Source organism: Passer montanus, unplaced genomic scaffold, assembly GCF_014805655.1.
Source record: "Passer montanus isolate IOZ18808 unplaced genomic scaffold, ASM1480565v1 scaffold23, whole genome shotgun sequence".
In the NCBI taxonomy this organism is placed as follows: domain Eukaryota; kingdom Metazoa; phylum Chordata; class Aves; order Passeriformes; family Passeridae; genus Passer; species Passer montanus.
This window is the reverse complement of record NW_024366926.1, coordinates 5,205,915-5,232,958: the sequence shown is the minus strand read 5'-3', so window position 1 is coordinate 5,232,958 and position 27,044 is coordinate 5,205,915. Positions and strand designations below refer to the sequence as shown.

Below are 27,044 nucleotides of genomic sequence, written 5' to 3'. Positions count from 1 at the left end.
TAAAGTAATAAAGAAATACTGTAAAATAACAAAAACTTAGTCTTATTATATAGATAGAATTTTCAGAATATAAATTGAAGTTTAAAAACTAATACACTGATGTGTAACTAGTTTTAAGAATACTCTTAAGAGTGCAGGAAGGACTATAGCTTTCTCATGCTTTTGGAAGCTGCTGCTTTCAGCTGCCCATTTCCACATTCAAATGTCTGTTTTTCAAGGTGCACTCCTTACAAACATCACAGAACATGAACTTGTTGATAGGTTTGACCAAGAAATGTCTTTCAAAGTCATCCTAATTGTAGCAGCAACTGATGTTGTGTCACACAAAGAAGAAAGTCCAAAACTCTTCTTTAAGCATAGTTCATGTCAGAGCTTGAGCATCAGCAATTGCCAAAGGAGGCTCCAGATACCATCTGTGCTACTCCAGAGTCTGTTCTGGCTAGGAATAGAACATGATCCTGTACATTCACTACCCATACTCCCTGGAGTTTCCACAAGGAACATTTGCAAATACATAGAAATTTCTAACTCTCTCATCACATTAGACTGCACATGAAATGAATGTCTGAGCAGCAAAAAAACCAAAAATTACGCAAGGATGAGAAATAAATGTAAACTGGCAAATATGTTAAACGTATCAACCTAGTGTAAAGACTTAACACAAAAGTTGAACTTAGATAATCTTGTCATGACCAAACATATTTACTAAGTACGTTTTGGAGTTTTGAAACTAGTTGTGCTCAAATTCCAAGGAATCTTAATATTACAGAACTTGTAAAAACAGGTGTGTTAAATCACATTGCCTTTCTTGCCGAGTTCATTAAAAGGAGTAACTGAGACAAGGTATAGCCAGCCCCATTTGTTATGTCCACTGCTTTCCATATGCAGAAACCAATTCCTGAGAATTTTGATGTTATGGAACACATCATACCTGTCAAATTGTTTTTTATGGAACTTTTGTCTGTGAAGATTCAGAGCCAAATTCAAACAAGTCTTACTGATCTAAAGGCTCAGCTGACAAAAAGTTTAAGTAATACTTTGCATGAATTATGACCATTTATTCTTCCTTCTGACAAAAAAACCCCAAAATCTTCACACTAAATTTTAATAAGAAAGTTTGAAGCATGAGTAAAATGAAAAGAAAAATAAACAAAATAATGTTAGAGAAATTCTCCATGGTAGATAGAGAAATATGGAAAAAGAAGTATGTTTTATGCTTAAAAAATTGTGACTTGAGTGGGACTCACAGAGCCACTCAATAACTGCGCATGGAGCTTCCCTGGATGCTGACCTTTCGAAATGTTAATCCTCCAGATAATGAAATTCAATGAAAAAAATATCCCAACAACAGCAGAATTCCTAGTAACTCTCAATATAATGCGGTTATCTTCAATTGAAAGGTATATTTTCTGTATTAAGAAAAAAAGTAGTTGTAACTAATAAAGGGTACAAAGAAAAGACTATCCTTCCCCAAATACAGGAAAATATTTTCCTCTATAGTTTGTTCCTGATTTGTGGGGATTTTTTTGGGTTTTCTTAATATAAAGATGAGGTAGAATACATCTTTCAATGCCAGCTAAACAAAGACAAGAAGATTACTTAAAGACATTCTTCTTAAGTTAGTGCTTTCAGAGGCTTGTTTCACACTCAGTTATTTCTATTCTAAATCAACGTCACTGTGTTTTTCTAACCCAACTGAGCTAGGTGCTGCTTGCTTCTATGTTGCATAGGTATCTCTAGACTCTTTCCTGCTCTCACCACAGTAGCCAGTTTCTACTCCATGATGTGTGGAACTCAACCAGTTAAGCACACAGAATAATAAGATTTTGGCTCAGCATCTGATGCACCAGTTCCAAATTAAGAAGGAAAAAATGCATTTTAAGGCAAACTAAACAAATGAAAGTTGCATTATTCCTTTATCTGTACCAATTTACCCCCTTTTCATTTCTATAAGAAAATTAGGATTAGCTAAGACCTCAGGAAGAAACTCAGACTTTATGCTTTAAGTAGAACTAGTGAGCCTTTTTACCAGTGTCTTGACAAGTCTTTTTACCCATGTCTTGACATTGTCTTGTCTTCCCTATTTTGCATCACCTCACTCTTCAGGTGGCACTCATTAAAGAGAATGTTAACTGTTACAACATAGGCAACTTTTTTTTTTTTTTAACCTCCTGGTAAGTCTGAATGGATTTCATTTTCTCAAAACATTCATCTTCTCTGTTCAGGAAGCAAAGTTTTCCTACCTTTTTTCACTGAAATGGCATTTCAGAAGTGCAAAAGTCTGTCCTCTTAGGGCGGCTGGTTTTTTTTCTGTATCTGACAACTAACAATCATTTACTTTCAGCTCCTGGCATCCAACATTAGAGCAAGCTGCTCCAACATCTGGCTGCACCTGGAACGGGGAGTTCGCGCTCCCTTCCCGTGCCCTTAGCAAGGGCTGGCTATCACGGGGCTTGCCACTGAGCCACAGCTTGCTACTAAAGACACATAATATTTCTGAAAAAGAAAGTAGCTTCTTGCTGGCTTCCTTTCCTGCAGCAGGTCACAAAGGGATGGGAGGAACATAAATTGTTTACCTGTAACATGAAACTGCAATTTCTGAGTGCAGCTCTCTGGTACTCTGATGACCAAGCCCTGTACATCACAACGCTCTTGTTGTGAAACGTAGTGTCAGAAGACAAATTTCTGCAGGCTTTTACTTATTTAGCTGTGCTTTGTGACCTGGCACTCTTGAAGATTCATTGTCATTTCAAACTTTCTTCCAGATGTCACAAAACACAGCCATGACCTGCAGCCATATTGTCTGCTTTCAGCAATACCAGAGGAGCTACAGCCACCTGGCACATTCGGACAACCAGAGGTGCAGGATGTGAAAATGCTGCAAAGATCTACAAGTTGCTGGAGAAAATAAGCCCTTAAAGTAAACAAAATAATGAATACCAGCTGCCAAAGAAAATTAAGTCACTGATTTGGGATTGCTTAAGTATATCCCTGCTCAGGAAGGCCTTTAAGCAGGTGCTTAATTTGCACATCAAGTTAAGCCCCATGTGTTAATTCTTTATACTCTTACATAAAGATTTCAAGCCCAAACTCCCACTCGTATGTCAACAGAACATGAAAGGATCTGCAAGACTCCCATTTCTATTCCAGGCTCAGAGTAAATGTTTTTTAACTACCATCAACACTACCTGTTTCATCTGCCCTCTCCAAGCGCTGCACTTAGTGGCTGCATCCTTCAGAGTGGTTTGGCTCACTTCAAATATTCCTTCAGACTACACAATGAAGAACTTGAAAAGATTGGATTTTAAGGAGAAAAACAAGTTTCAGAAGAGCCTGTAGTCAGAGGAGCTAAAGACCCACTGATAGTCAAAATGAATGAGCATTAAAATCCCACAGCAGGCATCCTTTTAAAAGATAACACAAAAGGTTAGGTTATGGTTTTCCAATATGATCAGTGTTTTAATAAAATTTTTCCTCGTTTCCAAATCTGTCCCTGTAACTGCACTCTTTTGCCAGAATAATTTTTCATAAATTGATATTTAGTCAAAATTACTTGGTAGTGTACAATACAAAGGGTCTAAGTAACAGGGAACCAAGCTAAAATATAATTAATTTTCCCATCTAAGAGAATGACCTTCATAATTCACTTCAGGCTTCACCTCCAGAGTTGTCATGGCTCATTTCCTCATTACCAAAATTAGATTTTAAAACACCACTGTCCTCCATAAAGTACACTTTGTCTCTGGTTATATATATAGAGAGAGAGGAGTACGTTTAAAATTATTTGAAGCACACAAATACCCAATTGCCTCAAATACAGACTGGTCTACTTATTAAGAAGACAGTGACCAAAGAGCTAACAGGTTATAACAAAACCAGCTTGCAGATGAAATAAAATATTTTTGAGAAGAGAATTAAGAAGAGCAAGGAAGGCTCAAAGGGGAGAATTAAATTAAGAAATTAATTGAAATTAATTAACTCTACTGACTTTTAGACAAGCACTGAAATAGACAGATAAAGCAAATATGGATCTGCAAGGAGTTGGAGCCATGTTTTTACTTAAACTGTATGGTGAAACAAGGACCTGGTGACTTTCACTTAATTTATAGAATTTAGCCAGGAAAACAAAAGTAAAATCTCCAATTAAGGTTATGAGAGGACTCAGGAGGACTCCATAGAGCAGAAAGCAGCTGAATGCAGCAGTTCATTGCTCGGTAGTAGCCACAACCTGCTGCAAGCTTGCAGGCTGTGAGGCCTGTCTGGGAATATACATGTCTGGTTGGACACAGATGATTGACTGTTCTAGTAATTTTAATGGACATTGCTTCACAAAAAATATGAGAAGGAAACCCAGATAGTGTGCCTGTTACTTATTTAAGGAGATTACTTTAGGGGACTGATAGCTCAGGGTGCTAGTTAAATAATTGGCATCTAGGAAGATGAAGCATCTCTCATTTGCTTTGTCTCTATGCTTCTGTTTGTTACAACACCCCAAAAACCTCCAGGCGCAGTGGCTTTAAACGTTTAAACGTACAACTGATATTATTTAATCACATCACCATCTGCATAGCTCTCTCAAAAGTAAACCCTTAGCAGTGTGTCAGAGTACATTAACACAGCAGAATGAAGCTCTGTGCTTAATGTATGAAAACACATATTGGGCACTTGTGAACTGCAAGTGGAAACACGTCTACTGCAAAATCAGAAATGATCCAATCTAGATTTAAAGAGTAAGTACTGCAAAATAGCAACCTGTCCAGCTTCTCCTATGGAAATGTGATAAAATTTACTCTGCACCTTGCCATCAAAAGGCATCACACTTGTCAAGGGGGTATTTATTAATTTATTTGATACACCTTTTTAAAAGGGGTTAGAGGTTAATAGTCTCACAGTCACATGCTTTTCAAGCAACAGACTTTCAAGCCCATTAAAATCCCTGCCTGTCACTTGAAAGTGGAAGCTCTGATAAAAAATGTCAAAATCTGCCATAAAAAGTAAGTCAAGCCAAACTTTGGCAACTGAAAATGGCAAATGGCATCAGCATTAGGAAAATCACTCCTGCTGTTTTCAAGTTATGAGAAAGCAGGGGAGGGAGGGTGGGGGAAACACCCCAGAGAGATAGTGGGGGTAATGCAAACTCTGAAGCACCAAAGTCCTTGGTTTAATGTGTGGCCCTGTGCAAACACCTTCAGTCACAGTGTTGCATTTGAATGCTGCAGCGCAGCCAAGTGTAACAGGGGATGTTACTGGGTCTCCTGGCCACCTGAAGAAAAGTGGTTTCCATAGAAACACTAGCATTCTTTCCTTCAACCACAACAAACAAGCAGCATTCATAAAGTGTACATTCAGCAGGGTTTAGGCACTTCGAGACACAAACCTGGATAACAGCAACTAAAGGATTTTGTCTAGCCTGCGCTGGAGTAATGCTCTTTCCTCCCCTCTTTGGCACAGCAATTTGGAAAGCCTACTGCAGAGAAGGCTCTTCAATCACCATAATATCTATAGCTTAATTTCTCACTAAACTAGCCTGAAAAAAGCCATTCTTGTTAGGCTGATTTTTTTAAATTTCTTTTTTCATGTGGATTTGGGGGAATTTTTTGGAGCTGAGCAGAAACGGTTTTAATCTTAAAGTATCTGACAGTCTAGTGCAGTATACAGCTGCCAGAGTTTGCTTTCAAACTGGAAACAAAGATAATGGAAACTGTCTTACAATAGAAGAAAACATTACTACAGAAAGAATTTGGAGCTAGAAAATATTGGGGCTCAAAACCCAGAGCCTGGAGAGTGATGGAAATCTTGCAATTACTGCATCAGCTGAACCACTCTGAGGCCTTTTTGAGAAAAAATCTGACCTCTTTTTTACAGCCTCCAGTATGCCTAGAAGTAATCTACTCAGAACAAAGAAAGGTCAGGAGAGCTTTGAAATCATTGCTGTAAATGTATTAAATGCACATCCTAAACAAAATCTCTATTACATGTCCCTTTTCTACTTTGATCAGTGCATACTCCTCCCTTCTCCCTGATCTCCTCCCATGCAACCACTGCCTTCCCAACTGTCAGGATGTTATCACCAGTGTAGCAAGATTTTTTCTCTTAAGCTGTCAACACTTGGACTCCCATGGTACCTTTATGCAGATTGGAGATCTGATTGATTTTGGGGGGTTAGGAAGACTTAAATGAGAACAAAGCCTGTGTAAGGGAGTAAGCTCCTCACCCAGCACCTTTTGAACAGAGAAAAGTGCTGCAACTACAAGTACATTACGAGAAAGCATGGAGGACAGGTAATTCAAAAGATCTCCTATCATATTATCTGAAGTGCTCATGATAGAAGCAATTTCCAATTGCAAACACTTCCGACAGTTTCTGATTTTACAAAGGAATGTTATATCATTATTGAAATGCTTCTCCTCCTCTTCTTCCTCAAGTTTTTATAGCTCAGATACAACTTGATTTTTTTTTCTTCCTCCTCAGTATATCTTTTCACATGCAAATCTATTTTATCAGGAAATAAAAAGCAAAATAGGAAATGCAATGGAGGGGAAGTGGAGAAGTTCAACCCTGTAAAGGTTTAATCTCTAACCAAACGTACTGGTTAATAAAAAGCACAAGGAAGGCTGAGAAATATCAAGAAATAAGTGACAAAGTGAAAGAAAGTTTAGCAGCCCATGAAATCTGTGGATTTAAACAGATTTCTACAGTGATCAGAGAAATGGGAAAGGACAATCTTATTACACTCATCTAGTCCCAAGGGCCAAAGCAGATGTATCCATCAGGTTCTAATTTCTGACCATAAAACTTTGTTTGAATAAAATCCTGCATGTGACCTTCATACATATTGCTGCCCTACAAACCTCTGTTGCTCTACAGCTGAATCCCATTTAGTTATGACTCACTGGCTTATTTACTTCACTGATCACAATAAGCTTTCAAAAGCCATTACGAAGGCTTGAGTTGGTGTCTGTAAGCATACTCTGGTGACTACCCTGAATGACAAAAAGGTTGGGTTAGGAAAAAAAAGAAAAACAAGTCTCACATATATGATTGCAATAGGAAAATGTGTTCAACAAAGTTAATTTCAAACAGCTTCAGTCAAACCTTTCACGTGTTATAGGTAAACTATAGAACATTGGATTATTATAGAATTATCATTCAAGATAAGGAAAATAGATCATCAAAAGAAGATTTTAAAAAAGAGTTAGGAGTAAGATGAAAAAATCCACCAGCACTACACGAAAATAAAGTGTTTGCCATGAGGTTAAAACATTGCCAATGGATCTCCAAGGACGACACACATCTTGGACCGAGCTCTGACTACTTTCCAGATGCCATGGATGCCTCAAGCACTGCAAACTCCTGCAGAGTTTGCTCCATAACTCTCAGTGAGCAAGTGGAAATGGCAGCATGAGGGCTGAGGAAACTGTGCTGCCCAAGGATGAGTATCAGCACGAGCCCAAGTATTAAGTCTGGTCCAAGCTACCAAAGCCACAACCCTTCCCTTGCCACAGAAACGCAAAGGCCATCACACATTTTCCATCAGCCATTCAGCAACTGTATGGTTGTACTACTAATGATAAGTTAAGGACTGAGGGAAACAGCAGGCTCCGAACCATAAAATTAAAGCTTTAATTATTAGTGTGTATTGAAGTACGCACAAGCATAATAAAATTAAGAGAAAGATAAGAGAACACGGAGATATTCTGACAAATGAGAAAATAAGTGTTGTATTTATTTCAAACAAATTTCCCAGTGAAAGAAAGAGTTGATTGAAAAGAAATAGAGAAGCATGTCTTTAAAAAAAAAACCCAAAACCTACAGTTTAAGTATATGTAGAACTCAAACCCTTTTGAAGCCCTGTCCCACCCCTATTTAAATACTGCTGTAAATTGGAGTCTCACAGGAAAGGAAGTAAAGATTATACTAATATATATTATTAGCACCAGTGTGGATCTGGATCATAATTCCTTATTTCATGGTGCTAAATCACTGCCTAGCTACCATGCAATACCTGACTATCCCTACTTCTTTTAATGTCTATATACAAAGAAAAGTTCTGGCTTATTCTTTGCGGTACCCAATGTGGGCAAAGCATAAAAAAGCCAAATCACAATATTCTCCCTCTCTCAATCACACAAGCACACAAATATTTTGAGACATCGCACGGAAGAACACTATAAATATTGTGAAGCATTTTATATTGAAGAAAGAAAAATGGAGAGGAAGGAACCTGCTATGTTGGACATTGCCACAGGTATCACTGTGACAAATCTCAGGGGCTGCAACTTCCACAGGGGCATCTCAAATTATTTATCTTTATATCACAAAATCATAATCAAGTGCCTGATTATTTCTGTTTACATTGTTTGGGAGTTACTTTCCAATTTCACTAATGAAGTGAAATACATTTCCCAGGTTGTCCACTACTGAATCATTACAAAAAATAACTCTGCATCTAATGTCTTCTTTCATGACATCTTTGCTCATAACTTCTTGGTTTTTTGAAATTCACAGTCCTAGGCAAATTCTTTATCCTTCTCTATTGACTGAGTAGGGCAGTTTACAGACAAATTTAGACCAATTTTAGACCAATTTTAAGCCATTATTATGAATCTAATGCTTTAAATAAGCATTTTACCAAGCACTAAAAGTTGGGGATTTTAAAAGCTCTTCTGTATTTTATACAATGAGAAATAAGTCAAACTTTAAAAAACTCCAGATATTGTGGCCTGAAACAAAGCAATCTTGAAGCAGTTCATATAAAAATAATTAAAAGTAGCAAATAGTAAATTAAATTAATAGTATATTTTTTCCCATTAAGGCTGTGCTTGATAGAGACCACAGACCTCAGACTCAATAGTATTATGATTCCAAGAAAAGGGTCATTCTAGCATGAAAAAGGCAAGCTTGAGAATACTGAATGTCATACATGAAAAAGATGAGATTTAGTCTTGTTCTAGTATCTCTTTTACAACTACAAGACAAGAACAGCCTGAATGTTTAAATGAACATTTTCTCCTGGTGTTTAGTACAGTGTATTTTTGCTAAACATTTGTCCAAGTTGTAAACAATGCCAATATGGCACTTTTGCCAACATGTGGCAAAAGTTAGAGTGGTCCCCTTCCCTGCTACTAACACCTGTAAGAAATACAATTAAGAGCAAGGGTTGAGTGATACAGAGATAGAGAGAAAAGAAGAAAGGCAAGAAACTGATGCAAAGTAATTCAATTATTACACTGGAGCTTCTGCCTGTGTCCAGTTAAAACACATTAACTGCAGTAAAATAGCTTAACAAACAAAATGTCACCAATACATTCATGTAAAAGATGAAAACCTTGGTTTTTTCACTTGGATTATTTTGAACAAAATACAGGGCCCTTAAAAAAATCGGGAATATGATATTTGCTAGGCATGTAGCTGTATTTGACCATGCATTTACAAGAAACAGTTTTTACTGGAAAACACTGAACTCATCAATATCATAAGAGACCTTTTACTCCCCCACCAGATGGTAATGAAATTTATGTCAAATCTGCTACATCCACATTTCAAATGTTGACTATACTTTCAACAACAACTAACACAACTCTGGCATAAAATAATAATTGAATATTCAAATCTTGGATCATTAACTCCTTTGGATGGTTTTACTTTACCAGGCATTCCTAGTTTCTCTGCTAGGTCAAAATAAGGGCACAAATAAGGTACTTAAAATATAACTTCATGAAATAGTTTGCAACTACTCCACCACAATGATACAGGAAATAAATAGCTACGTTTCAGAGTTAATTAATGCTAAGCATAGAGCATCAACTAGCATTTGCCATCCTGGATTAAAAAAAAAAAACAAAAAACAAAAAAAAAAAAAAAAAAAAAAAAAAAAAAAAAAAAAAAAAAAAAAAAAAAAAAAAAACCAAAAAAAAAAAAAAACCACAAAAAAAAACCCCTTAAATCCCAACAATGTCAAAGGCATCTTAAAAGGATGGAGTTCACTTACTCATTTTCCCCTCTGAACTCTAAAAGTATGAGTAGTTCCAGTTTCTATGTTAGCCTTTTCAGATTGAAAGAGATGGAACTGATTCTAATTGGAATACTCTCAAAATCCTGTCTTTTACTGCTTCAGTCATATCAAGCAGAGACTGCAATGCTTCTCATTACACAGATCTATCTACTTGTAAAATTTAACAAAAAAAATACTAAATCACTAAATTCTGAAAAATTAAAAATGGCATTGGTAAAAAAAAACCCAAACAAAATAAGCATTAAAGACTTTCATTAGCATTGCCTTGCCAATAATCCATTCAAGACAAACCTTTAACTTTACAAATATTGGAACAACTAATTGCCTATTTCCCTTAAATCTGCAGTGTCTATACAGAGCTAGAAAATCATCAAAATTTAGTTTTGTTGTTAAGAAAAATTTAGTAATATAACTGAAATAAATAATTTGGCATCTCAGGCAGAAGTTACTGTTCCATAACAGGAAAGAAATAACAAATGCTTAAACCCAAATTTGAATCCATATTTCTAAAGACTTCTCCCAGAGGTCTTCCCAGAGAACTGCTCAGTCACACCAGTGATTTACTAATCCAGCTCAGAGGGATTTCAAATATTTTTTCTCATCATCCTGCCACCATCACAGGAGCCCAAAGCAATGTCATCATCCTTGTCCAGTAATTGTGGAATGACACAAAGGACAGGCCAAGAACAACATCATGTATTGGGCACAGGCAATTTTCGGAATCTTCAGGTTATCGCTAATCCCTTCTTTACAACAGGTAACCTTCTCAGGTGGGTGGGCTGAAAAGGTTATCCACACAGCAACCTTTGTTTCCCAACAAATTGCCATTAGTTGCCCAAAAGTAAACCAAAAAGTAGTAGGAAGTAGTCATCATTTTGACAGTAACTTCCAAACAGCCTGGAAAAGGTGGAAAAAGTAAGTGCACCTGACTTGTTTACCACATTTCAATAACCTATAAATAGAAAACAGATAAAAGCTGACTTTGCAGCTATAAGTCAATAGGACCAACAGAAACTGAAGCAGCTAAAACCAAAATTAAATACACTGTTTGATATTTCACATAAAAAGAAGCCAACAAAAATGACAAATTCCCATAAAGATAAGAAACTATCAACGTAATCGTTTGCATATCACAGCAGAAACAACAACAGGAAATCTCTTTAGTTGTCCTACCTTCTTGAACTGCCTGGAAAGGGTTGTTGCCATCCACAAATGTCACTGAACATGTGATTTTCTCTGTTTGTAAGATTTCATCATTCTGGTTGAGATCAGCTACTGCCATTCGAAAAACTTCCTCATCTTTTTTGGCAGATTCATCAAAAATTGCCCCTGTGGAGGAAAGAAAGAAAAAGAACAAAAAAAATCACATCGCACCTTTCATCTGCAGTATCCCAAAGCATTAATCATAGCACTTAAGACATTTCTTTGCTAGAATATCATCCCTTCCTCACTCCTTAAAAGAACTTCTCTCTATACAGAGCCCAGAAGTTGCTCCACAAGATACAGAATTTTTGCATTCTGACATAATTTAAGACATATATTGAAGCGAAGCATTGATGCCAGCTAGAAATATTGGGGAGAACTAGTTAGGCACAAAGCAAATGACCTGTATAAGAACATGGCTATGAAATGAGACTTGAGTATCTTCCAAAGGTGCCGTTTAATATATTGAATGACTACAGTGGGCTAGGATCTACATTTAACATCGTGTCTACTGACAATTAAGAAATAGAAAGTTCAAACAACATGAGAATAAGCCTAAAAATGTAGCAGCACTGGGAAAACAAGGTAGAATTGACACCCCACAATCAATAGAGAGGTCAGCAGCCAATACAAATTATTTCAAGTGTAATACCTCTAGGATTTGCAAAACAACAATTCCAGCTAATTGTGTGACTCTTGAAGTCAATAAGTGAAATTTAAATTTAAATGGTTAATTAAAATAAGTACTGCCTTTATAAATCTCACAGAAAGTGATTGTTCTGCCTATTTCTTCAAAGCATTTAAGCAGAACATTATAAACAGGGAACCAATAAACTCAAGAGGATCTAGCAGAGTGAGAGTGACTAACTCTCATTTAGCCAGTTCTTCAGGTGTATTGAAAAAGAATTCTAAAACTAATCCAGAGGTTTTAAGCAGTTTTTCTTTAAACTATAACTTCACTTTTAGCATCACTGATTTCCTATCATTTTACACTAGCTTTTTGTATGAACTATTTATCCAGAGATGGCTCGAAAAGTCCTATGACAAACGCTAGATTGTTTGAAACCTGAAAATCAAGGCTATTAGATTTTCAAGCACCTTTAAAGCTTTCAGTCTCAGGCCGTAGATTAGACAGCAAGGCTGCTTTAAAACCAGACTTTTGAAAACAGTATTTATTTATTCTTGAGTGTCTGTTGCCAGTACAGAACTCAGCTAAGGCAGTAAATGTGTCAAGGCAAACAAAGACAACAGAAAATGCTGATCACTGAAGGTAAGCACCTGTAATCAGAGCTGGAAAGAACTGAAAACTATTCATTTGGATGAAACAGCTACTTTAAGACAAATAAACTTCATACACAGTATTTCCTGTGTTTTTCCCACTGACCTCTGACACTCATCTCCCTGCCAGCACCACTCATCCTTCATGAGCATCATCTCTTCCTACAGTCTGACCGCTTTGACTCCAGCATTTTCCCTCCTGAAGCTCCTACCATCTGGAACAGCTGTTCCTTACCTCTCCACCTCATTCACCTGTCATCTCTGTGTAAATCTCAGTTGAAAACATTCATTTTTCCCCTTGCCGCCAGTTCCATTTTCCCTTGTTTTATTTATCTCCATAAAGTAAAGTTGCACATGGCCGAGAACACTCTCGGTATGTAAGATGTTACAAACCCTGTCTTCTCCACAAAATAGCTATTTGTGGATACATGCAGCATTTAAGGGGGAAAAAACTGTGTCCAAGACACATCTTAAAACATGTTTCTTGCCTCTGGAACTCAAACCAAACCTGCACAGGCTTCACTTGGGGGTTACACCCATACTAATAATAAAGACACAGTCCTGCAAATATTTGAAGGAATGATTCTACATGACTACTTAGTAACAAGGGTAAAATTAAGGGGGAAAAAAGAATTAGAAAATAATTATAGCAATTATTCAAATTCTTTCCCTGTAGAGTAACTCTGCCACAAATGCTATACTGTCAAGTGAACATACAAAGATTTCATGCGCACACAGGGCAGCTGTCGACTGTGCTGCAGAACAGCATGGCAAAATAAAGATCTTCCAGCCAACACCACAGAGTACAGCTTCTCATTCAACAGATGGGAAATACCATCTTAAGTCTGGCTCGGTCCCCAAAATAACCCAGGTCATTTACTGAGTAAAGGATACAGCAAAGCCCCAAGTAATTACATTTCTTTTGCATGTGTCTCATAAAAAGCACCTTTGCCCTTCCCCTGGGCAACTGAGGGCTGCTGCCAAGATAATCCTGGACTGGTGAATCTACCCAGGTTCTCAACAGATGACCTTCTTTACAATCTTGTCCTTCTTTCACACTCAGGTATTCCTAATAAACTCCTAAGCTTTTTTCCAGTTTCTCAGCCTGAAAGCAACCATACCTCTGGCAGCACCTGAATGTGTAAGGGACTGGGTTAGATCAAACTCCATGCTGTTTTCACAAATGCTGCTCTTTCTCACTTGAGCACAACACCTCCACCTTTGCTCTGACCACTGCTTATGTTTTTATGGCTCCATATTTCAGACACAAATTTCAACATTTTTCCTATGACCAATACTGTATCTGACATTTGAAAGAAATTACCTCATAGAAACAACATCATACATGTTCTAGTGTAGGAGTATCTCCCTAAGAAAAACACATAGATATATAGGTGAACTGCAAAAAAACATAGTTCATGTCCGAGTATCCAAGCAGGAATTTGATTATTTTCCTTTAGAAACTCAGGCCTTATTCATTAGACTATCTAAGTTCTTGACACAAAAAGCTTTTTAAGATATAATAAAGATTACAGTGTTCCTTTCAGGAGATGGCAGTGCACAGCAGCACATGCTTTACACTTTCCAAGTGATAAGAGAAATTTTATTACTTAATTGATTTTCAAAATTTAATTTCAGTTGTTATATAAAATTGAAAGCCTAAAAACAAAATCAAGTCAAGCCACAAAATCCCTGAATCATTTAAGAATTGTTACTGTTCCCACATATATATAATTGTATGTCCCTGTTTCAGCTGTTTTTCATGTGTCTATATATCTGTCCATATTACAGAGGGGGGTGGAAGACATATTACTTTTGCTTGTTTTTTAAAAGAAAAGCCATTTGAATGAAAAGATGGAAGGGATTGTTTGGACAGTGCTAACACTGCTGGAATATTTTCCTTTCACTGCCATTTCAGAAATTATCTTCTAGTTTACCAGATTGATCTTTCTGATGTGAAAGAGATATATCATAATTTCTACCTCTAGCTCAATATGCAACCCTTACCTTAAGGTTAACTTTAAGGATAACTTAAACATTACGTATGAGGTATGATATTTTCTTGCCAAGGCCTGAAGTTTTTATGTGTGTTCTTCAAAATATTGTCATTCAACCAAGTCAAGCAACACAAATGAACAAATAAGGGGTATCAGACTTTAAAATTACTTCCCTAGTGAGACCTATATGCTCTCTCATCTCTCCATCTAGAGCTGGAAATGAGAGAACTGGGATGACCACAAACTAACTTAGAGCACATGAACCCTTTCGGCCATAAGAAAAATTGTTGCAGAAAGTAATAACAGCTGAGGAGGAAAGGAAAATTATTTCTATCGATATTTTAAGGCACTCACTCTCTAGAAGAACGATGGAACAACACTACTTAAAAAGGGAGAAAGTCTTCAAAATTATACAAAAGCAATGCTGTTCATTTCTCTTCCAGCCCCGATGCTCATCGCAGCTGGAAGTGGCCTCACACTGAACATGTCATTTCTAACTGTGCTCAAGGAGCATTGCCATGATTGCATCGGGAGCCGACATGCTGACACAGCAACCACTCTGCACCAGTTTTCCCCTCCTGTTTTATTATCATGTCATTACTTCCAGCTCTGTTTCAGAATCTGGATGAGGACAGCACAAACATTCTTTCCTGGCTTTTTAAAAACCCTCAGCACATCAATTATGTCGTGTGGTTTAGCAGGGGATTCTTTGCATTTAACTATCTCTTTTGCAGTCAGCCATGCCACCAGAAATCTGTCATTTTAAGTTAACAAAGACCAAATCAGAAAAATTGACAAAAGTTCAGATACCAAGAACATCATTAGAATGGCTTTTCAAAGATCCCTCATCTTACTGACCCATACACACACACACAAAAATTGAAATTAGATATTATCAGCTATTTCTACAGCTATTTGAGCAGTCTTGTGGAATCAGTCCACAAAACAAAAATGAATGTGAGAGAAATGCATCATGATTTCAAGGATGAAGCAAGAAGATATTTAAACCATTGTTCATCTATCAACTAAGAAAGGAAAAAGTCCACTTCTTGAAGTGTTCCTGAGTGCTAAAATTTTATTACACATGAAAGTATGACATTTCTGGATTCAGTGTCCCATATTAGTCTCAGAAAATTAAGTACCTTATTTCAAAGAGCACATGGATTAAATGCCATTGTGAATTGAGGTCACAGTTCAGCTTCAGAACATTTGATTTTCACCCTCTAACATTGCACACACTGCCCTCACCAATAAAAGCCATATATGCCTTACCCAGTAATTTACTCTATTTCAGGAATTTTTGGACAGAAAAGGAAGAAAATAGGAAAGTTAACATAGAAACCTTTTGAGTGACTATCTCATGTTCTCAGCAGTTCCTGATTCTATGACAATTCTTTGTGCCACTGATATTGCCAACTTTTTCCAGTGTCTGAATCCAATTCCACTGCGTTTTCTCAACTGCTGTTATTGAATTATTATTCTGAATGAGAAAGTTAACAGTGCTGCTGGGAGAAGGATGGCCATGCTGTTAATGCTCAGAATGGGAAGCTGAGAGTTTTGACTTTTCATGGCAAAGCTCATCTGAAATGTCCTTCAGATCTATGAGCTCATTTCCGCAGGTCCAGCTCCCCAATATCACAAGGTTAGGAAGCGTTAATTTCTAGAGGCCTAAAACTGGTATTTGAGATCCTCAGACACAGCATAGAACCAAATCTCATGTTATTTCTAGGCCACGTGAATGGATTTGATATAAATATTGCCAACCAGACATTCATTTTTAACTATAGTGGCAAATATCTGGGTATATTACATCCTATCACGTCTGATTTACAGAATATATGCATGCAGATTTAGTTGGCCAATTATGATGGTAGAATTGTCAACAACAACAAGAGGGACTGCAGAAGTTATAGAGAGGGGCTGCAGTAATGTAGGAATTTCGGAGGTCACACACAGAGACCTTGCCTTGCACATGCAGCTCCCATTATCATGGTTTTCAGCATGCACTCATACAACTGGACCCTAAATTTCATTGTGACACATTCCGAGCTGCTGTTAAGCTTCTCTATTGACCAACAGGCAGCTGAGTATGTGCAATCACATCTTGATTTAGTCAATGGAGTGAAAACAGCACGCTTTGCCTTTGTCTTTTAAGCAGATTAAGTTTTAGAAACAGCACAGCAAGCTTCATTTTGTCGTTGCAGTATGAAGGCAGTTGAACTCCTCCACCCCCTGTGTCGGGAGGCAGCTCCCAGCAGATGTGTCCTGAGCCACCTCGCACGTCGGGCTGCGGCTGCCAAGCGCAGCGCAGGGCTGGGTCCCGAGCCCTGTGGTCCCTGGGGACCACGGCTGCCTCGCCCGGGGCCAGCGAGGGGCTTCAGCTCAGGGCACAGCCAATCCCACGCATCTGGAACCATCAGCCTCATGTGTTTGCTCCCCAGAGCCCCCCTGCCCTGCACCACAGGGATCTTAGCACCAGAGCGCATCTAGGTCAAGCTGAAATTTTCGAGGACGCTACTTGTTTGTTTGTTTTAATTTTTCAAGACTTTCACAGCTCCCATGATGATGTTAAAGGAGACAGCAGGGTAGGCTGAGGAGCACCTGCACCATCTCCTTCTGCAGAGAACCTCCTGTCTCCGTGCCCACCAAACTGTAAAGGTATGATTTGTCTTTCTACTTCCTCTCTTATTTTAACAAGCACAAGAAAGACATGGAGCTACATATTAGCATATACTTTCAACTATTTATCAGCAGACATATAAAAGAAAATTAAAGCAATCACCTTAAGAGAGTGTATTTGCTAGCACTAAATCTACAGATATGTATGGAAGTTCTGCTTGTTACTTTTAGCAACACACATGAGACGATAAAAACTTCCCTAACAGGTTCTTGATTACCACTGACACAAGACTGATCAACTAAGATAAGCATCAGGCCTACTGTCATTTTTTAAATAGACTTCTATAACGGTCTGCTTCTGATAGAGAAGACTGGATATTTCCCCAGACCATAAGCAATGCCTATTTTCCTGAGAGACTGCACACTACAGATGCCTGCATACACATCCCTGCTACCTCCAGAAAGAATTCCTTAAATAACAACAACTGTATTCATTTTTCATGTAATGGGGAAAAAAAAAAAAAAAAAACAACCCAGCAGCAAAATGATTAAATACAAGGCCCACTCCTAATCAGAATATGTCAAAAAAACCCACACAGTCCATTTCTGCTCCTTTTAAAAGCACTTCATCCATTCTCAGATGAGCGATATGACTGGAATATCACAAAAGTGATAAAGCAACTCCTTCCCTTAATTGTTTTCATTTTCTAACTTGAAATATTTGAAACAGAGTTGGATGAGGAATTTTACAGGTGTCTCAATCAGGCAAATTGCTAGAGGCAATGTCTGCTTGAAATACACAGCAAGTCAGAAAAGTGCAGCTATCATCTAAATACAGAAAAGTCTCTCCATTCTTCTGCCAAAACATGTGTTTTTTTAATGCACCTACCTCAAGTAACACAACCAAGACTGTTGCTTGGCTTTGAAAACTGTTATTTGTTTTAAATTATTTGACTTCAGGGGTGTATGCACTGTATTACACCTTTTCATTTTTTTCATCTCTGGACTACACCAACCAAGCTTTGGAAGAATGGTGGCTTGACAGGTTGACAAATTAAATGAATACTCCACTTTTTAAGCATTTCTGAACATATTTACATGCAGTGAGACCCAATGCTTCAAGTATTGTGCATCAAACCTATAAATTATAAGGTGATACTGAATTTCTAGGTAAGGTGGGTTACAAGCCCAAAGGTATAGAATCAATTGTCCTTGCACTTCCTTAATTTAATTGTAACATGATTGAAGGTGGTCTGGGGTCAGTTCATCTGCACACAATAGGTACTACAGCTCTGTGGAGCCCAGGAAATATTGAAAATTACAGCTCAGACAGTTTGCAATACCAGAATGCACACTGGATTTTTTTTCCTGTTTAATTCTACAACAACATTGTCGATACACATCCATGTCATTGGGAATTATGTTCACGTTTGGAAAGAACAGACTCTAAGATCTTATCTTCCCTATTTACACTGTCTGTCAGGCACATATGCACAAGCACGAACTCCTTCCAATCACCATTGAATTATTTTAAGCTCATCCTGACAGATATTTCTAATTGTTCTCAAGTTCTAAACCATCATTTTACACTTATATTTAATGTAGCAAATGGTACAATTTGTCAAAATCATCTGCTGAATCTTGTTAATCTCATTTTAAAAACAGCTGTCATTTGCCAGTCCCTTTTCTGACGTGTTATTGTTGGCTACCAAGTACAAAAAAGAGGAATACAGAGGGAGAAGAAGGCAAAACATTGTGGTCCTACCAAGAAATGCACTTCATAGGATATTGTGAATTAGAAGGGATCCACAAGGATCAAGTTCAACTCCTGGCCTAGCATGGGCTAGCCCCAAAAATTACTTCATGAGTCATCTATTTTGATGCATTTTTTCCTATGCAACATACAATCAACAGCATCTTAAGAGGCAATTCTAGAAAATCTCCAGGTAAGTAATCAAGTCCCTCTTCAATTGCTTGATATTCTCATTAACGTAAGGGGTTCCTCAAGCAGAAAAGGAATGTAAAAACTACTATATCAAAGAAATAACAATTGACATACACCTTGTTTTTTCTCTTTAAGAGCTAACTAATTGATTGTACAAACTGCAGAGCCACAAAGAATTTTTTCCTGCAGATTGAAAAGTGCTGCACAAGCACCTGCTGGAGCATTGGAGACTGCTAACTACTTCTGTAAATGCAGCAGGACACAGTATTATCACCATATAAACAATAAATTTTATACACAATGTACCTTTCATAGCATAAGAATTAAGATATCTTCTGTGCACTGTTCCACTCTAAACTTGATGTAGTGATTAACTACAGTGATAATATCTTCACATTCATTATGCAACAAATGAGCTGATAATAATGAGAAGCTTTTCATGTTTTCTATCATATCCATAACTATCAAGTTAGCGTCTAGCTGTGAAAAGCATCTGGTTTGGTAGATAGACTTTCCATATTATTAATACCCCATATAGAAACTTAATGTGATGATCATAAATTTACTGAATAATATCCACAGTCTTGAAAAAGTAATATTAGAAAACAACCTTATAATGTATTTTCAAGGCTTGTTTAATTGCTGGTTTAGAACCAGAGCAAGCACTGATTTGCTGAACTATTTCATCATTTTTCTTAGCCCCTATCTGTTAACAGAAGAACAACTCACAAACTTCAAGAAGGATGACTGCATCCCCCAAAAAAATTATCCTAAACAGTTGTTAAGCGTTTGTCATTACCTACTGTCTTCCACTCTGATACTTGCTGCTCTGCCTGCATGTGCAATTCTGTGTTGCAGCACATGCCACAGCTGAGACAGCCGAGATACACAGATACAATTCCAGAAGGCTTCAACCCATACAGAGTAACACCAGACTTCTTCAGAAGACTTTAAATGTCTGCCCTTCTTGTTCTTCAGCCCACCCTTTTATCCCCTCATGTCCATGCCCTGCCCCTGTGTGCCCTCTGCTCCCTTTGGTGATGGGTCAGGGCCCTGGGCACTCCATGGCTCATTGCTGTCAGTGCTGCTCACCTGCTGCTCACAGCTGCACCCACTGGGGATGAGGCTGGGCCAGCCCCACCCCAATTACCACTAACTGTGTACCTACAATTCTGCTTTGTGATTTTTGAAAGAAGCTACTGCTTTAATTAATCAAATGATGCAGACTACTACTAGGTAGAGATGGAGAGAAAGCTGCTGCCAAACCATTTCTTTTATGACATGAGGCAGCTGCAGCACCTCACTCCTGTAGCAGCCGAACTTAGTGGAGAAGAATGAGATTCCCAATATGCTGGAGATGTTGCTAAAACACAAACATATGCCTGTGTACACACACACAGACGTGAAAGTGTAAAGACTGGCGCGTGAGGTTTTTCTGGAGGGCATTTTTCTGTTTTTCCCTTCCTATTTCACAAGCCTTTTGCTGCAAATGGTTTAATCATTTCAAGGAGTACAGAAACCTGGTTTACAACACTTAGATACAGGTGTTGACACTAAAGATTGCCATTGGGAGGGTATTGACGGGAATAAGAGACTATTTTTGGAGTACCACACAAGGTATAAGTTCAGCCTCCTATTGCCTCTAAAAAATAATACAAAGGTGCTGAGTCATCATGCCACAGACTCACAGAATTGTTTGGGTTGGAAGGGACCTTTAAAGACCATGGGCAGGGACACTTTTAACCTGATCATGCCATTAAAACCCCCATCCAAGCCAACCCTGATGACTTTCAGTGATGGAGCATGCACAACTTCTCTGCGTATCACAGAGAGGTACAGACAGATGACCTTTAAATATATTGCTTATAAAAATCTATCCAATATAATATGCACTGATATGAATGCCATGGTTAAGAATTAAATAACACAGGGAAGAAAGCAGTAATGAGAAACTGTTTTATGAGCCCTACTGAATATGTAAAGGCAGACTCTGAAAATAATCCTTTCCTTAAACAGCTTTTCTATTCTTCTGGAGGAGAGACATTCAGCAAATTTACAGACAAACATTATATTTGAATGGAAATGGGATCAACCAAACAAATGAGTCCATTTTCTTGCAAGATAGGACAGGACTGTCTTCTAGAGGGCAATTTAAATTACAGTTGAAAATTAACATATGTAACTTCTTTCATTCATATTTCACAAACAAAAACAAATCTGGAAGCAATCTGTTTCCAATTTCAACACAAAACCCACATCCAAAATTTCCCCAAGAAATAGCCACTTTCCAAAGAATGGTACAAATACCCTGTTTCTAAAAACACAGTTTTTTTCTTACTCCCCAGTACAGATTTTGCTGAACTAGTGCTACTCCCCTTAATCATAACTTCTTTTTAATTTTAACATTTCAGAAAAAGGACAACCCATGTGGCTCTGAAATTCTCTAAGTATTCAGGACTATAGGCTCAAAGTGCCTTCATGATGGAGGATGCTGAATACTTAAAGTCTTTATCACTTCCTATAGAAGATGGTGCCATATCATCTTTGTACTTCTTATTCAAGTCTGACAGAATATTTTCTACTTTCTCAATGCATGATTTGCATGTGTGTATAAAAAATAGATTCTCAGAAAATATCTCTCAGACAAGCTGACAAAATTTTTATCTCAAAAATTTCACCCAATAAATTATTGTAATGATGTTTCCATTTTAAAACAGTCAAAATCAGAAGTGGAGAGTAAGAAAAGGTTAATGACATCCCACATGAGACACGTTAGAATATGACCAAAAAGTCCTGCTTTAAATTTCTTCAACTCTCTGCTGCAATTTAATTCACTCATTATTTCAATAACCCTACAATTCTTCAGAAACACAAAGCTCTTGGAAAATTCACTGTCTTATGAAATGCGTGTGAATTTGCATTTCCCAAAGGCTCACTGCAAGTCAATTAAAAGCTCAAGTTCTGCTAAAGAGTAGCTTCCAGGGTGCTATAAAATTGTGTACTTTTTTTTTTTTTTAAGCAAGAAAAAAATTCTGATTTTAAGACAGAGACTCTGAAAAATGAAGAACATGTGTTTCTTCCATTGCCTTCTGTAATGTAAGCCTCCAGGTCCACAGCTGGAATAAACTTTCATCTCCCCAAGATCACAAATACTTTTGAGAAACTAGCCCTAGCATTAGATTTTTTTTTTTAAATGAGACCTAGAACTATGTGTTTGGTTTAAGTTATCACCTGTCAAGAACAACTTATAAAAAGCCATATGCAAGTGAATAATTACTTTCCCATTTTAGAGATTAAGTAATATTAAGCAGATGTGGAGTGATTTGCTCAGACACTCCATAATTAGTTGCCTGTCAAAATTAGAAGAATCTAATAAAAACCTGATTATTCAAAGTACCTATCTTTATTTCTGTCACTTAACACATATAATCTTGGAACAATGATATTAAAATAACAGTAAGTGTGCTATTATTATTGCTCCCACTATATCGGAAAATTTCACTGGAAAAGAGATTTAGTTTGGGTTTTTTTGTGGTTGGAGAGTTGAAGCAGAGAGGTTGTAGGTTTTGGGTTGTGTTCTTGGTTTGGATTTTTGTTGGTTTTTTTGTACTGATGCGGCCCTAAACTTAATGTGACAAAAATGTGTTTAATGCCTTCAAAATCATTCTAACTTGAAGAGACTTGAAGTCGAATAACTTGGCAAAGGCTGTCTTAAATTTTAAGACCTATTTTAAATCAGGAAAAAAATGCAAACCAGAGAGTGGGAAAAGAAAATAAAAGACCAAATTAAACATAAAAAAATATCAAAACAAAACAAACAAAAAAACCTACAAGAAAAAGTTGTCATGAACTATAGTTAAATTTGAACATGCAATTTTGAGACTTTAACTTGAATAAAAAAATTCCAGAAGAGACACTTATGGAGGTATCAAATTTGTTCTTGTTGCTGCATGATCTCTACTGATCAATTTAAGTTTGTGAGGAGCCAGCCAAAGAGAGAGAAGCATTTTGACAGCAGCCAGTTGTAAGCAACAGATCATTTTGAGAAAATTTTCTTATTTATGACAGAATGACTATGTTGAAGGAGACCTTAAAGATTATTGAGTCCAGCCCATGCCCTAACACCTCAACTAAACCATGGCACCAAGTGCCACATACAATCTTTTTCTAAACACATCCAAGCATGGTGACCCCATTGCCTCCCTGGGCAGACAATTCCAGTACTTGATCACTCTGTCTGTAAAAAAAAGTTTCCTAATATCCAACCCATATTTCCCTTGGTGCAGCTTAAGACTGTGTTCACTGGTTCTGTTTTGCATTTACAAAAGGGGTAAAAAGGGAACAAGAAAACGTCCACCATAATAATAATTAGAAAAAAAAAAGTTCCTTTAATAAAACATGAATATAATCTGAAATAATTCCAGCTATTAACTTTCTGGGAACCAAGATCTAGGTTTTGTTTTCCTCTAGTCAGCAGAACAGTACCTGTAAAAAATGTGCATCCTATTTTCTGCCACCAGTGATAAGCACCTAAGTAATAAACAGGGAAACCCAGGGAAAGAAGAATAAGCTTCCTACTCTTCCTGTAATCATTTTTAGTATCAGCAATTTGCCCAGCTCACTAGTTGAGGAAAAAATGTTTTTTATGATGTACTTTGCAACTTTGAGAAAACAACTCCACTAGTCACTGTAATATGAATATTAAAGCAAATTAGGAAATTATTTTACAAAGCAGAAGGACATGTTACATTCAAGCCTAGAATCTAAATTCCGCTCTCCTCAGCATTTAAATACTTCAGTAGATATATTTAGTTAGATTTTTCAGTCACTTCTGCCCTAATCAAGTCCTTTTATGGTTTGGAAAAAGATGAAGAAACTTAGCTCACATTGACTTTGCCTACAGGTCTGTCACATGGCTAGACATAAAGCTTAAAAATTTGTCTACAGGTTTTGAATCTCATTATTAACATATCACTTAATTATTACAGGACCATTTTAATTAGTTAGTACTGTATTATTACCAATTACTACAGAATACTTAGAGTATATTGTGGCACGTATTATCTGGGAAAACGTGTAATTAATTTGTCAAATTACTCCACAAGACTACACCAGAATTCTACCTAACATAAATGCTTTTGCACCTATAACTCCTGGTACTCAAATTCCTCACCAGAGACTAGAAAAAACCCTGCAAAATTAAGCACTGATACAGGGATTCCCCAGCAGACTGTGCCAAACATAACTTGTTTCTTAGAAGATTTTTTTTAAAACTCTCTCTCTCTAGTTGGCCTCTTTCCAAGCAAGAAGAGAGTATCTAAATATTCTGTATTTAATAGTAATGGAAAAGGCATTTCTAGGAATTAGATCTCAGCTACAGGCATGATTCCTAATCCTTCATTTTTAAAAGCAAGTACAACTTTACTGAGGTCATGATTTTCCATGCTAGATCATCACGGTACTATAATTTACACTTTATAACAAAGTAGAGCTAGTGCAAGATAAAATTTCTGAGAAAGAGGAAAACTGCAGTGCCCAGGATTTAACAATTATGTACATTTTGTATAACAACACAGCATGTATACTTAACTAGCCCTTAATAAAGGGTAAAAGTAGTTGAGGAAATGGGACCATAGCAAGATCTCTTCTATATGCTCTGTTCCAGACAAAATGTAATGCAAGTCTGTAGTCCCTTATGCAGCTCTAAAATCAAATTGTAGGTAGCAATCCACATTTTCATGAACAAAATTCAACTTCTTTCCACTTGAGGGAAAAAAATTCAAACCTCCAAACCATTTAATATTTTACAAAGAAAAAGTATTATTCATCAACTTGACAGGGCAACCAAGAGGTATTTCCCTGATTCTGAGATCTTAGAGGATTTTCTTTCAGTAGTACCTTTTTTGCCTCTAGTCATCCCAGTGAGCCATCTCCTCATGGTTTCTTTTACAGGTTGAAGAAAAATAAGCCTTGCAAAGCATCTTATCACTCATACATAAGCATTTCCACTTTTCCTTTCCCCCCCCTCTTTTTTTCCCCACATAGAGATAATATAATTTTTCTCTTTAGTCTTAGAAATAGAACGTCAAAAAAAGATTTCTTGAAGCATAAGGTAAAATTTACATCCGACATTACCCTACTCACATTGCTCTTCTCATCGCTCCTTCACTTTCATGGGATTTATATCAATAAACTTTGCAGTAGATGTATTTATAGCACTGGTAAAGATGTTTTTACTGTCCAGAAAGTAACTTAAAGTTCCAGGATGCTGCAGTCATAGCTGGAACATTTTCATGGGACATGGTTTAAATTCCTGAGAAGGAATAAAACTGAGCAGACGTCTTCAGCACTTTTTACAAGTTCTTTGACAATGTCCTAGAATACCAAAGGAAATACCAGGAGCATTCCTTATGGCTCTATTATTATTCCATATGCCATTAGGAACCTCATTCTACTGTGTTTCATAAGTAAGGGAGCTTACACCTTTATCTCCTGTGGAAGATTCAGGGCTGCATATCCCATAGGACTTCCATACTATACTTCTCTGCTTCCCTCAGCTCAGGAAACAGACAGGTTTGAAAGCACATCTTTGTCATCAGCTATGCTTACAGAAGGCTGATATATTCTGGCTGAAGTTTCAGCTTTCCTCTTTGTTTATCTCAGAACAAACAAATAAAGCAGCCACTTCTGTGTTTGAGATCTACCCCCAGTAGCAGATACATGTCTGGTGCCTGGGTAACTTCTTGACCTGTTTGCTACATAAAGCTATTCCGCCTTACATAAACTGGTTTGGGAATAATTACCTGTCCTCAGAGGATTGTAGTTTCTCTTTCTGCTTTTTATCTCTCTCTTTCTGGATATATACAGAAAATGGGGAAGATGACTGTTATTCAAGCTTGAAGATGCATGACTTCTCACTTTTCTAGTTACTTTAAAAAAAATCCTTCAATACTATTTTATGTAAACTATAAGGGAAGTCCCCTTTCCTAGCTATGCAGGGAATACAAATAAAAACATCACTCTAAAAGGTCACATTGTTATATTTGCAGTCTGCAATAAGGCACCCTGCATTATATGAAATTCATGGAATCTTTGATTAAAAAATGAAAATGCATATAACAAGCTCACAGAAGGGGAACACTGTATAGAATTATCATCTCATGCATACACACTCTCTGAAAGAAAGTGAAGAAGCAAAAGAACATGGTTTCCCAAAGAGAAATGGCACATCACATATTTTAAGCCAAGACAGAGCCTTCTTAAAGTGTAATAAAAATTGGTCAGGTAGAAGTCATTTGGGTTTTATAAGCTCTATCCTATAATGTATAAGGATGACAAGGCTAACGAAGACTAACTATTCCATTACGATTCTTCAGTGGTAGCATATATAGTCCATTATGTATGAATCTACATCTCAAGCTTCATTTTTCAAATATGGTTATAGACCCAAAGGACAAAGACTCCAAAGTAAAAAAGCAGCACATCTCAAAAAGCCTTGTGGAGTCAGTTCTGCTTTTTAAAGTAAACACTTATGTTAGTGAGTCATTATAAAACCTTAAGATTGACACCTAAGTTTCCACAAATAAAATCTTCCAACTTCCTCTTCCATATGACTGCAGAAGAGTTTACCATATTACAAATATAGATTTGCATATTACTTGCCTCTTTTTTTTCACATGTTCATTTTATATTAGGTTACTCTATTCTCAGAAATATGCAGAAGAATTAGAGAGAATTCCAGAAAATAAATCCTTGAACTCACATTAGGAGCTGGGGAAAATTATATACAGTAAGATCATCAAATAATGATTAAGCAGATATAAATCACTGCTTAAATGCAAAAAGGAAACTATTTTCTAATGAACTCCCATCAGGAGATTATTTTTCCTAAGAAAGTAGCAATAAATTGCTATCCATGCATCTTTCATCAAGAGCACCAGCATTTTGCAGTTGTGTTTCCAAAATATTTGAAGAATCAATTGCAATT

The 27,044-nt window shown here is 37.0% G+C and overlaps 1 protein-coding gene across 3 annotated transcripts in view; it reads right to left on the bottom strand.

Moving 5' to 3' along the window:
- Positions 1-27,044, bottom strand: part of GRID2 (glutamate ionotropic receptor delta type subunit 2) — a 680,978-nt gene that overhangs the window by 530,790 nt on the left and 123,144 nt on the right. For all 3 annotated transcript variants that reach the window (XM_039710747.1, XM_039710749.1, XM_039710748.1), the window contains exon 2: positions 11,189-11,344. In XM_039710747.1, coding sequence (XP_039566681.1) covers positions 11,189-11,344 — 156 coding nt within the window. The remainder of the gene's footprint in view (positions 1-11,188; positions 11,345-27,044) is intronic.